At 30.1% G+C, this 14,107-nt stretch overlaps 1 protein-coding gene across 1 annotated transcript in view; it reads right to left on the bottom strand.

Annotated features, from left to right (window-relative positions):
- Nucleotides 1-12,978, bottom strand: part of LOC111716747 (uncharacterized) — a gene marked incomplete at its 3' end in the record, with an annotated part of 17,260 nt that extends 4,282 nt beyond the window's left edge. The window contains exons 1-2 of the mRNA XM_023492222.1: nucleotides 12,599-12,978; nucleotides 12,093-12,142 (exon numbers count right to left, since the gene is read on the bottom strand). Coding sequence (XP_023347990.1) covers nucleotides 12,093-12,142; nucleotides 12,599-12,654 — 106 coding nt within the window. The remainder of the gene's footprint in view (nucleotides 1-12,092; nucleotides 12,143-12,598) is intronic.
- Nucleotides 12,979-14,107: the final 1,129 nt, after the last annotated feature.

Below are 14,107 nucleotides of genomic sequence, written 5' to 3'. Positions count from 1 at the left end.
TATCTCTAGATATTGTGCATAAATAGCTAAATAAAAACTAAATAAAATTTTTTAAAAACCTGGATTTTAATTTAGAAAATCTTGAGAATAGTTTTCTTTTTTCAACAGTTTCCATCTTTTCAAGTTCATTTGAGATTAAAACTTATGGTTTCAATCAGATGTTGATGGCTCACAAATATCTTATTATTTCACATTTCAATTTTACAAACACATTTTATCTAAGCAATAAAAATTGATTAAATTTGTTTTTCAACCGTGTACTTTTTCTATTCTATATTTCCTATCATATATTTCCTATTCTATATATCCTATCATATCTTTCCTATTCTATATTACCTATCATATCTTTTTTATTCTATATTACCTATACTTTCTTTCCAATTCTGGCTTTCCTATATCTTTCTTGCCTATAATATCTTTCCTATTCAATATTTCCTATTATATCTTTCCTGTTCTATCTTTTCTGTTCTATCTTTCTTATTTTATCTTTCCTATTCTTTCTTTCCTATTCTTTCTTTCCTATTCTATTTTTCGTATTCTATTTTTAAAATGTAGATATAATATTTTTTTCTACGAATGCCAGGATTAACAGGATTTTAAAAAGTTTTAAGTTGGAGATGGGAGATAGAATTTACTTTTAATTTATACTATGGCGTATTAGGAGTTTGCACTGCTCAAAAACTAGTTTGTGTGTAAAAGTAATAACAAAGGTTGTAAACAAGAACGCAGATGATAAACAAACAAACAGCTGATGTTAGGAATGTAATATAAATGGTTAAAGATGACTACATACGTAGTTAATACTCCAACAGAACTGCAGCACGCTGGACTAGGGTCACTTTGAAGGTTTGAATTTGAACCGGACCGAACCCATGTACCAGCCTGAGTAACGCGCGGTAAATATCATATCCCCCCCCACACTTTAGAAGGTATACTATAAGTTTGACCACGTCTATAATTTAAGCGTGTTAAACATAGGTTCAAGTATGATAGTTTGAGTCGTTTTGTAACAACTTTTTACATTTCAAAACTAGGTATTCTGTTGAAGTTTTTTTTTATCAAAATTTGGATAGTTTTTACTAGTTCAATTTTTGTTTTAGCTTTTTTATATATTTTCTTTTAGGGTTAGGGCATAGTGTAAGATAGGATAAACAATTTTCTTAGCTTGAAGTGGAACCTTTGAAAGTTAAAAAAACACCTCAGAACTATCACTACCAGAGCTGGAACTTTAGATATCAGGATTAATGCTTAATCCTCTGTTTTTACTAATCTCGAGATTATGTTATTTTTGAGATTAAAAATTTAGATCAACAAATTGGATTCTAAGAACGCCAGATTTGTTGGTTTTCTTGACTGAAAGGGCCCTCACTTAATTTCTCACCCATTTATTTATTAATACATTAGTTAAAATTGGTTACAAAAAAGAATCTCAAACGTATTATTAAATATTTTTCTTTACCGATTAATTTACAAAATGGCCAACAACAAATTCTTGATTTGTTAGAAATTGCGGATTTCTCTCATGGGATAGAATTTATTTACAAGGCTATCATTGGTCAATACAATTTACGAACTATAATCTTACACTCAAATTGGAGAAAACGGATATCCAAAGAGAGAGAAAAAGAGTGGATTAAGGACTTAAATTAAAAGTTTCCACAGTGGATATTCGGATTAAGAAGTTGGGACTAAAGGTTATCCATTCTAATGTTCCCAGCTCAGGATACAGTAAATTAGCGTGACTTTACATCATTTGCGTTCGTAATGTTAAAATTAGGATTGATATTATGCATGTGCGAACTTTGTAAAATATGCAGAACTCTTGCAAAAGTTTTTCAATAAAAACATCTAATAGGATATTTCAAACTATAAATTCTGCTGGATCAAAAAATCTAAGTTTGAAATATCAAAGGTTTACAACATCAGATTGAAAAGGTTTAGGAATTAGAAAACTTGAGTTTGTAGCAAAGATTCAATTCCTTTGAAATCAGGATCTAACATAATTATCATATAATTGCCAAATGGTATCACCCATATTAGTTTGTATTTCAGGCGAAAATTGAACAGAAATATTTTGAAACATGAAGACAATGAAAATTGCTAAAAAATACATCCTTTGCAAGGAAAAAAATGAAATAATAAAATATTTTTTTTCAAAATTTAGCTAGTACGACTTTGTGACCTTCCTAGTTTTCACTTTACACCACACCCAAGTATAATATTTACTGGATATCATCATCTAATGGAGGATTTCTGGTTTTGATTTAACCTGTAACTTACTTTTACTCTAACTATGCTTATACTGAGACGTTTTTAGATCCCATTTTTTTTCTTAACAATCTTATACAAGAATTCCTCTGAAAGTGGCCGTTTTGATCATTCTCGAATTTTCGTGGATTTTCTATTTAAATTTTGGTGCATTTTTTAAAATCATGAATTTTTCAACATTGGTGGTTCATAAACCTTTCCTGGGGTCATGTGCGTTGCCAATGATAATGTTGGCCCGTTCGGTTCAGCCGTTTTGACGTTTAATGGATACAAACGGACCTAAAGATAACCCAAATTTAAATATAGATTTGACGAGTGAGCCTTCACTTCCGAGCCCTTTTCCAAAACGGCTATATATAATATAATATATATAATAGTTTAGCTCCAGTTTCGTGTTTTTGTTTTTGTTAACATATTATTTTGGATTTATGTACTTGAGTTTACGAGTAGTAATTAAAAGGTTATTCTGAAAACCACTTTACCATTTCTGAATAAAAGATTTAAAATCTTTAATACTTTATGCTTGGCATGTTTTGGTGTTGGTTTGTTTGTTTGTGTCCAATAAACTTCCAAAAGCTGAACCATCGGTCTTAAATATATATTGTAGGACTCACAGTTAGGAATAGCCAATAGCTAGATTCGTTTTACAGAAACTTTCAATATTTTCAGACTTTTAAAAGGTTTTACGACAATATGAAAACGATTTTTAAAACATTATTTTCTAGAAATTTGCTTTTATCAAACATGCAAATTTGTTATCTTAGGTGAAAATATAAGGCAAAAACAAACATTTGATGAAAGCAAACTTCTGCAGAATAAATGTTGGAACCTTCTCATATTGTTGGAACCTTCTCATATTGTTGGAACCTTCTCATATTGTTGGAACCTTCTCATATTGCTGGAACCTTCTCATATTGTTGGAACCTTCTCATATTGTTGTAAAAACATTAAAAGTTTCAGTAATCGAATCTGATTATTGCCCATCCCTACTCAAAGTTATAGATGGACTCATTCGTTTTCATTTAGCTCTTACATTGTTTGTGAACGACTTATTTTGCGTTCGTTCACAAATTTATCGTTAATCTTCCATCTATTTCGTTCGTTTTCTCAGTGAGGATCGTTTAAGAAAATCGTTTGTTCAATACAATCGTTTGTTCACTGAAAAAAACGTTAGTTTTATTCAAGTTTACTCAAGTTTACTAAATTTTCCTGGCGGGATGTTCCGTATACTTTGTGTGCAAAACCATAAAGATGATTTTGAAGTTGTTTCTTAAATCTCATGATTTGATTATTGTGACACCCGGTTTAAGAAATTTTGGGACCAACTATTGGGCTTTTTCTATGCCGCGTCATAAAAGACGAGTTTTAATCGTCATGTATTTCCATGTATTTTTGAAAGGATGTTCTAATTAAACGTCTCCCTCTCGGTTTTTGTTACAATTGGAGCGTGGGGTCTTTCAGTCACACAATCTTCCAGAACTCTTTCAGTCACACAATCTTTTAGAACTCTTTTAGCCACACAATCTTCCAGAACCCTTTCAGTTACACATTCTTCCAGAACTCTTTCAGTCACACAATATTCCAGAATTCTTTTAGACACACAATCTTTCAGAACTCTTTCAGTTACAATTCTTTCAGAACTCTTTCAGTTACAAAATCTTCCAGAACTCTTTCAGTCACACTATCTTCCAGAACTCTTTCAGTTACAAAATCTTCCAGAACTCTTTCATCCACACAATCTACCAAATCTCTTTCAGTTACAAACTGTTACAGAATTCTTTCATTTACAAAATCTTCCAGAATTCTTTCAGTTACAAAATCTTTCAGAACTCTTATATCCACACAATCTTCCAGAACTCTTTCAGTTACAAACTCTTCCAGATTTCATTCATTTACAAAATCTTCCAGAATTCTTTTATTTACAAAATCTTCCAGAACTCTTTCAGTCACACAATCTTCCAGAACTCTTTCAGTAACAAAATCTATCAGAACTCTTTTGGTTACAAAATCTTCCAGAACCCTTTTCGCTCCACAATCTTCCAGAACTCTTTCAGTAACAAGATCTTTCAGAACTCTTTCAGTTACAAAATCTTGCAGAACTCTTTCACTTACAAAAGGGGCTCAGCGCCGTGACTTGGAAGGACTTGGGAAGTTGCGGTTTGGGAAATCGCACCTTTGAGAAATTTCCACTTGGGAAAAATACACTCGGGAAGTTGCCACATAGGAAAAATCTTTTGGGAAAGTACCTTACATCGATTTATATATCTACATATGTTTATGTATTTAAGGGTGTATGTATGTATGTAAGGGTGTATGTATGTTTGTATGTATGTATGAAGATAAACTTATTATACTTGGCCTCTTAACATCCGGAGGTTGAGGGATGTGACCAAAATGAAATATTAATTTACACCTCTTCCACTCCTCACAGGATATAATAAATACTTATCGTCTTTCCCTACGCGGCATAGGAAGATGATAGTAGCAAGTTATGACTTTAAATATAGTCTAATGCACATGAGAAACAACAATTTTGCAGTGTAACCAGACCCATTTCACTTTATAAGTGATATGATAAGTTACAAGTTAACAAAGTTGTTGCTTAAATGTCGTCTTCCTATTCCATAGTTTACTGGTTTCCCCTTGACGTTTATTCAAAACAAAATATATTCTGAGAATATCTTGACTTCATTTATTTTTATAATAACATATATTGAAACAAGACATTCGTAAATTTGTTCCCTATACCCGGCCAAACTGCTGAACCGAATGGGCTGAATTTTTTTTTGTGGACACTCATAGGTAGCCTGGGAGTGACTGATTGTTTCTTTAGTTTTTTTTTAGACACTCTGTACAACTGTGCATGTGTATGTTTCATATTATTTGTATGTAATTCAATTATATCCATTTATCAATATTTTTCAGACAGAATAGATTTTCGAGTTTTATTTTTAACCTAACATTTAACCTAACAAATATTCCAGCAATCCAACCGCCTTTCACTGAGATCCAGAATTAAACATAAAATTGTATGACCAGGTTGTCTTTGAAGTGTCGGAGCCTGTTTTTTTTTATTTCGCCAGAATTGGGAAGTTTTGGTTTGGATATTCCGATTCCTAATTCTGATATTCACTGCGGGCACTTTTAATAAAAACTAAACCTGTATTAAAGCTCCCCTCAACCCCTGACTATTTACGATTACCATGCAATGCAGGATATCAAATATAAAAGATAAAATTATCTCGATCTCGATAGTCCCCAGCACAGCCTTGGTTTACAATGTGCCTGATTGCATCATGACATTGTCCCAATTATCACAATCAATTTACTGAGTTATGGTTTTCTTACTGTTGTAAAAAACGTAAACAAAGCAAAGTTATTTTGTAACTGACAGTGGAAAGTTAATACAAGTAACAACCATTTTCCTGTACCCCTCACCCCTCCACCCTCACCCTCAATGCAAAGTTGGTAATGTTAGATTTACGAGAGTGCCCTTTAGCTTAAAAGCTTTGACGATGAAACTTTATAATTATTTAAACTGAGCTGGGAACTTTTGAATGGTGGATATCGGGATTAAATAATGTTTGTTCTTCTCTCGTTATTAATCTCCAAGATTAATTAACCGAACAGGATTAAGGATATCCCATTCTTAATTTTTTAGCACGGAATGCATAGAAATACGCAATACGCGTAGGTATTTGATTGAAAGTATTCACAAAATCTGCATGTAAAAAATATGTCAGCCAGAAGATGTGTTTAATTCTATGAGAATAGTGAAATGTGTTAGTTAAAGTGTTAGTTAAGAAACAAATGAAATATTTTGATGTCACATTGGAGCATGCACGGAAAGTTCTGATATTACAAGAATAAATTATTTATATGTTGAAGGATTTGATGATTACGTAAAAACTGAAATAATAAATATGTTATGTAATGAGTTATGATCAATATCGCCTATTAAAAAAAATTTTGCATATTTTTTTTGTTATACTAAAAGTAAATTCGAAAAATTTAATCAAATTCAAACTACACCATAACTATATGCATACATATCTTTGCGTGTGAATACATCTTTATAGTAATAGATAGCTACTATTTTTAGGCCGTGTCATTAACATCTCATCTTTTTGGGTAACCCTGTTTAGAAAAGATATTTACGACAGGCATTATCATGTTGGATTCTAAGCTCTAACTGCTTTTTTTGGACACCACAGAAATTTCGAAAAAAAATCATATGGAAAAACCAGCTAGTTTTATGCCAATTAATCAGAGCTGGAATATCTTTAGCATTGTGCCAGACAGAATACATTTATAGAACCAGGTGCTGACATGCAAGCCAAGTAAAAAATTAATTTGATTTCTTAAAAATCTCAAAAAATTATCTCTTTATTATTTTTTCATTTGTATTTCTAATTTTATCTAATTTTCCACCAAATTAAATTAAATTTAAAATTAACTAAAATAGTTGCAAAGTATTTCAAGAACCCATGAGAGAAAGAAACCCTGGTCTGAACTATTGTTTGACAAATTTTTCTTTTGGTAACTTTAAGCATTTTAATAATTAAAATTACTTTTCTTAAATTCAATTGTGTTCTGTTTAATCCTGTTTAATCACAATAACTTGAAAAAGGGCAAAAATGTTAATCATTACAATCACAAAAATGTAAATTTTTACAATCAATAAAAGCTCACTCAACATTAGGATGATCATTCTAGGTAATAAAATACCGAAAGAAAACTTCAAGATGAAAAAGCCCGAAGTTTAAATAGAAAATAAAAGAATTGAATTTCTCTTTTTGGGGGAAAAAACCCTTCTTTAGTTGAAAAAGTTGAATGTCGATGAGTTCTGTAGAATCACATGGGATGATTCGGTTGAAGCATTTTTAGAAATGTCTTCTTTAAACAAAAGCGTTGTGACTATAAGCTTGGAGATGATACAATATAATTTTGGGAAGCTCTACAGTTCAAACTCATCGTAATATGTTAATATCTAGTGCTCATTAGGGTTTCTAACGAACTGGGAAAATTTTTTTTCACCGAAAATTCAGCACTTTTTTGCATTCCATTCCTTAAAAAAGCGAAAATTTTGCTTTTTTTTGTATGGTCATTCATACAATAACATAACAACATTGATTTTACTTTTACGTTTATTTATACATTTGCCAACCAAAAAATGCAATACAATTATTGTAAAACGTCCATACGATTCTAATTTCTAATTGTTGCACTGTAGTTTATTTGTGTCTTTATAGAATTTGCTGAGATTTTCTTCAATCTGTAATCAACTTAAGTTCTGTGTTAACAAATCTTTCTTGATTTTCAATAGAAAATTCGAGATCTAAATATAATGTAATATATATCTCTAGATATTGTGCATAATTCATAAATAAGTAAATATACATATTCTTTATATTATAATATAGATATCTTATAGTATATAATAAAGCTCTTCGCGCATATATATGTAGGATAGCTGGCCAAACGGCTGGACCAAATTGAATGAAATTTTTAAAAAATCTTTAAAATTCAAAACGTTTTTTGATAAAATATTTTTCAAAATTCGAAAAAAAATTTTTTAAGTGTTTCCGAAAATTTCAACAGGCAACTAGGGCACCTAATTCAGCTAGCAATGGATATAATGTGTTCTCGAAACTCATTATGTAACAATGTCACAGCTCCAAAGGTGTTTTCTAAGTAATCTCTAACTCTTCTAAAAGTCCTCAGAGCAAAAAACTTTAGAATGAGATATCCTTAATCCCGATTACTTAATCTGAGTATCCAATGGAAACACTTTTGATGTTCTTCTTAAACCGTTCTTTCTTGGATATAGTAGAGAAAATTCAAAAACCGGTTTTTCTAAATTAGAGAGTCCCTCCCGTTTCTGTGCTTAAATGGCACTCGGCTTCATATATGCGACTCTGATTGGTTGAATTTTTACATTTTTCAGGATACAAGTATAAGATTAGGTTAGTCTCGATATTCATAAAAAGAGAGGATCAAGCTATCCACCATTCAAAAGTTTTTAGTTTTGAATCTATTTCTCTACCAATTAATGATTATCTTTGTAACTAACTATATTTAGGTAAAATGATAAAGGTTAAAATTAGACTGACCGACAGTCAAATCATTGAACTTTATAGATTAGCATATATAACAGGGTACAAAGATAAAGTTAGATTATATTACATTATTACAATTAGAATATCTTCCCTCAAATGCACTTTTCAAGATGGAATAAACTGTCTCCAACTTCAGAATGCCTTGCAAAAGGCTCGCAAAGTATATAAAAATATTCAACATATTGTATCTAATAGTTTAAATTAATTCTGTATTTGTAAACAAGAAATAGTTTAAAATGCACATTTTAACTCTTATCGTAAAGTGAAACCAATAAAACTTCGGTATAGACTGTTAGACTCAAATTATGATATGTTATATTGACCCCCCCCCCCCGCCCACCAAATATCAAGTTTATTGAGACACGCTGTATATTGTATCTTTTGTGAAACGTGTGTGTGAGACATCTCCACAAATAGATTAATTTACATGATATTTCAAAATCTGCTGATATATATAATACTTACAGTGCGGTTTATAAAACAGTGGAATAGGAAGACGACATTTAAGAAATCATAAGCAAATTTTATTTATTACATTTCTACAGGGTTCTCTGAGCAACGTGTCGTAAGCACTCAGATGTTTATGGTTCTGAAAGATTACGGAAAAAATTCCGTTAGTAAACGGAAATACCTGTTTTTACGGATATATCTGTCAATTTTAAAATAATTAACAAAAAATGTCGTTAATATCTCTACCACACCGACCGACTGGAATATGTATTCTTTAGGAATTTGAAATCAACCACATTTCTTTTGAAGGTTGCAGGATTGTGGCAAAGATCAGTTGTTAAAAAAGCAGTGAATGTTTTTATGAAGAAAAACTGTCCTGTTATGCGTAAAAAACGTGGTGTCACGTGTATTTGGTATTGTGTCAGTATTTTTGGTATTGTGTCACGTATTTTTGGTATTGTGTCACGTATATTTGGTATTGTGTCACGTATATTTGGTAATGTGTCACGTATATTTGGTAATGTGTTACGTGTTATTGGTATTGTGTTACGTATATTTGGTATTGTGTCACGTATTTTTGGTATTGTGTCACGTATATTTGGTATTGTGTCACGTATTTTTGATATTTTGTCAAGTATATTTGGTATTGTGTTACGTATTTTTGGTATAGTGTCACGTATATTTGGTATTGTGTCACGTATATTTGGTATAGTGTCACGTATTTTTGGTATTGTGTCACGTATATTTGGTATTGTGTCACGTATATTTGGTATTGTGTCACGTATTTTTGGTATAGTGTCACGTATATTTGGTATTGTGTCACGTATATTTGGTACTGTGTCACGTATTTTTGATATTTTGTCACGTATATTTGGTAATGTGTCACGTATATTTGGTAATGTGTTACGTGTTATTGGTATTGTGTCACGTATATTTGGTATTGCGTCACGAATATTTGGTATCGTGTCACGTATATTTGGTATTGTGTCACGTATATTTGGTATTGTGTCACGTATATTTGGTATTGTGTCACGTATATTTGGTATTGTGTCACGTATATTTGGTATTGTGTCACGTGTTATTGGTTTTCTAACATTGTTCAGAAATATTTCTTTTCTCAAAATAACCAATATATAGAAAAAGACAACAAAATACAATTTAAAAGATATCAACATTTGATTTTTAATCTTTATGAATTTTGAATTTTTAAAAATAGCCACGTTTAATGATGGGATTTTTTGTTGGAATTTATATTTTACCGGCGGAGAAACCAGTTTTTCTTTAAAATAATGTTTCAAAATGCATTGGATTGGAATTCAGCATATTTTCAATATTTAACATCTTTTATATATTTTCTTGTTCATTCTTTCAACATATCGAAAAAAGCTAAATTCTTTATAAAAACATTAGATTGGTTGAATATAAGTTTTAAAATTCTTGACTAAGGTTTTTATCTTTGAACAGTAAGAAAGGCTTGGTTTCGAATGTCGATCCTAGTTTAAAGTGAAAGTAATTTAATAAATTAATTGCCAAAGATTTGGTTAAATTGATTTAAATGGGAAACATTACCCTATCATTTAATTATCTTGAATCAGATTCAATCGTTAGTTCTAACCCTAGGACAATATATGAAACTATTTCATAGCTATTAGCGAGGCAGGGATCAGGGCCGCCATGAGCTTCGCAAAACGGGCTCCGAGCCCCGTGATCTCTGCAGCTGCCCGGTTTTTTAAGCTATTTGATTGATAAAATAAAAGTCTTTCTTGATTTCATATCGAATTATACAACTTACTATTTTTCGTGGTATCCATTAATACTTAGTAGACTACTTTCGAATTCAATTTTGATATCCACAAGGCTTTCAAATAGCATGGATACATGGATACATATAAACATGGATACAAAGATAAGCTGTCAATTAACAGCTTCTTTTTGTTTACTCATAAATTTTAAAAGAATTGAGTCTTTGCCACAAAATCAGATTTTCTAATTTCTATATCTTTGTAACCCAATTTCGTAGACCTAGGATATTTCAAACTATAAATTCTGCTGGATCAAAAAATCTAAGTTTGAAATATCAAAGGTTTACAACATCAGATTGAAAAGGTTTAGGAATTAGAAAACTTGAGTTTGTAGCAAAGATTCAATTCCTTTGAAATCAGGATCTAACATAATTATCATAAAATTGCCAAATGATATCACCCATATTAGTTTGTATTTCAGGCGAAAATTGAACAGAAATATTTTGAAACATGAAGACAATGAAAATTGCTAAAAAATACATCCTTTGCAAGGAAAAAAATGAAATAATAAAATATTTTTTTTCAAAATTTAGCTAGTACGACTTTGTGACCTTCCTAGTTTTCACTTTACACCACACCCAAGTATAATATTTACTGGATATCATCATCTAATGGAGGATTTCTGGTTTTGATTTAACCTGTAACTTACTTTTACTCTAACTATGCTTATACTGAGACGTTTTTAGATCCCATTTTTTTTCTTAACAATCTTATACAAGAATTCCTCTGAAAGTGGCCGTTTTGATCATTCTCGAATTTTCGTGGATTTTCTATTTAAATTTTGGTGCATTTTTTAAAATCATGAATTTTTCAACATTGGTGGTTCATAAACCTTTCCTGGGGTCATGTGCGTTGCCAATGATAATGTTGGCCCGTTCGGTTCAGCCGTTTTGACGTTTAATGGATACAAACGGACCTAAAGATAACCCAAATTTAAATATAGATTTGACGAGTGAGCCTTCACTTCCGAGCCCTTTTCCAAAACGGCTATATATAATATAATATATATAATAGTTTAGCTCCAGTTTCGTGTTTTTGTTTTTGTTAACATATTATTTTGGATTTATGTACTTGAGTTTACGAGTAGTAATTAAAAGGTTATTCTGAAAACCACTTTACCATTTCTGAATAAAAGATTTAAAATCTTTAATACTTTATGCTTGGCATGTTTTGGTGTTGGTTTGTTTGTTTGTGTCCAATAAACTTCCAAAAGCTGAACCATCGGTCTTAAATATATATTGTAGGACTCACAGTTAGGAATAGCCAATAGCTAGATTCGTTTTACAGAAACTTTCAATATTTTCAGACTTTTAAAAGGTTTTACGACAATATGAAAACGATTTTTAAAACATTATTTTCTAGAAATTTGCTTTTATCTTTTTTTATCAACTCTTGATTTTTGATGAGATGGGTTTAATATTATGTTATAATTTCTCTTTTTCTAAAAACATACCTCTTTTGTGAGCTAAAGTAGAAATCATTCCACGTAGAGTAAATTCAAATCTGTAAGTAACAAGAACAAATCAATAAGAAAAGTTTATTTGTATTCTTAACATTGTTGATACTATTCCTAATCTAATTCTAGATTTATAGAAACTTTTAGATAAAATAAAAAAAAGAAATTTTCAAATTAGATATATTTTTCTAAATTTTGTAATATGTAATAGTTGGTGACTCAACATAAATTAAGGGAATGTTCCCATGATTTCTGATCACACTGATTAAGGATATTGAAACGTGTTACTTACACAGAGAAACAACAATTTAAACTAATTAATTTTCCGAGTGAAAATAATAATATTTCAGTCATTCTGGCTCTGCAGAGGGTACCGTTGTGTTACGGGAATGACACTCAGGAAACAAAGGTTGTCTTGTAAGCCCTTTTACTTAACATGAAGTTTCAAACAAAAATAATAAATCATATAGCTAAATAAAAACTAAATAAAATTTTTTAAAAACCTGGATTTTAATTTAGAAAATCTTGAGAATAGTTTTCTTTTTTCAACAGTTTCCATCTTTTCCAGTTCATTTGAGATTAAAACATATGCTTTCAATCAGATGTTGATGGCTCACAAATATCTTATTATTTTACATTTCAATCAGATGTTGATGGCTCACAAATATCTTATTATTTCACATTTCAATCAGATGTTGATGGCTCAGAAATATCTTATTATTTCACATTTCAATCAGATGTTGATGGCTCACAAATATCTTATTATTTCACATTTCAATCAGATGTTGATGGCTCACAAATATCTTATTATTTCACATTTCAATCAGATGTTGATGACTCAGAAATATCTTATTATTTCACATTTCAATTCTACACACACATTTTATCTAAGCAATAAAAATTGATTAAATTTGTTTTTCAACCCTGTACTTTTCCTAGTCTATATTTACTATCATATCTTTTCTATTCTATATTTCCTATCATATCTTTCCTATTCTATATTTCCTATCATATCTTTTCTATTCTATTTTTCCTATCATATCTTTTCTATTCTATTTTTCCTATCATATCTTTTCTATTCTATATTTCCTATAATATCTTTTCTATTCTATATTTCCTATCATATCGTTTCTATTCTATATTTCCTATAATATCTTTTCTTATTCTTATTTCCTATCATATCTTTCCTATTCTATATTTCCTATCATATTTTTTCTATTCTATTTTTCCTATCATATCTTTCCTATTCTATATTTCCTATCATATCTTTCCTATTCTATATTTCCTATCATATCTTTTTCTATCATATCTTTCCTACTTTGTTTTCCTTTTTTATCTTTCTATTCTATCTTTCTTTTTCTATCTTTCCTATCCTATCTTTCCTATCTATTTTTTCTATTTTTTCTTTCCTTTTCTATCTTTCCTATTCAATATTTCCTATTCTATCTTTCCAATTCTATCTTTCTATTCTATCTTTCTATTCTATCTTTCCTATTCTATCTTTCCTATTCTATCTTTCATTTTCTATCTTTCCTATTCTATTTTTCCTATTCTTTCTTTCCAATTCTGCCTTTTCTATTCTTTCTTGTCTATAATATCTTTCCTATTCAATATTTCCTATTCTTTCTTCCCTATTATATCTTTCTATTCTATCTTTTATGTTCTGTTTTTCCTATTCTATCTTTCCTACTCTTTCTTTCCTATTCTATCTTTCCTATTCCATCTTTCCTATTCCTTCTTTTCTGATGTTTCTTTCCTTTTCTATCTTTGATATTCCATCTTTCCTATACTATCCCTCTTATTATTTCTTTCCTATTCTATTTTTCCAATATATACATATAATATTTTTTTTACGAATGCTAGGATTACCAGGATTTAAAAAAAGTTGTAAGTTGGAGATAGCATTTCCTTTTAAATTACTATGGCGTATTAGGAGTTTGCACCGCTCAAAAACTAGTTTGTGTGTAAAAGTAATAACAAAGGTTGTAAACAAGAACGCAGATGATAAACAA

This window comes from Eurytemora carolleeae, unplaced genomic scaffold, assembly GCF_000591075.1.
Source record: "Eurytemora carolleeae unplaced genomic scaffold, Eaff_2.0 scaffold2189, whole genome shotgun sequence".
Lineage (NCBI taxonomy): Eukaryota > Metazoa > Arthropoda > Copepoda > Calanoida > Temoridae > Eurytemora > Eurytemora carolleeae.
This window is presented reverse-complemented; position numbering and strand designations above follow the sequence as displayed.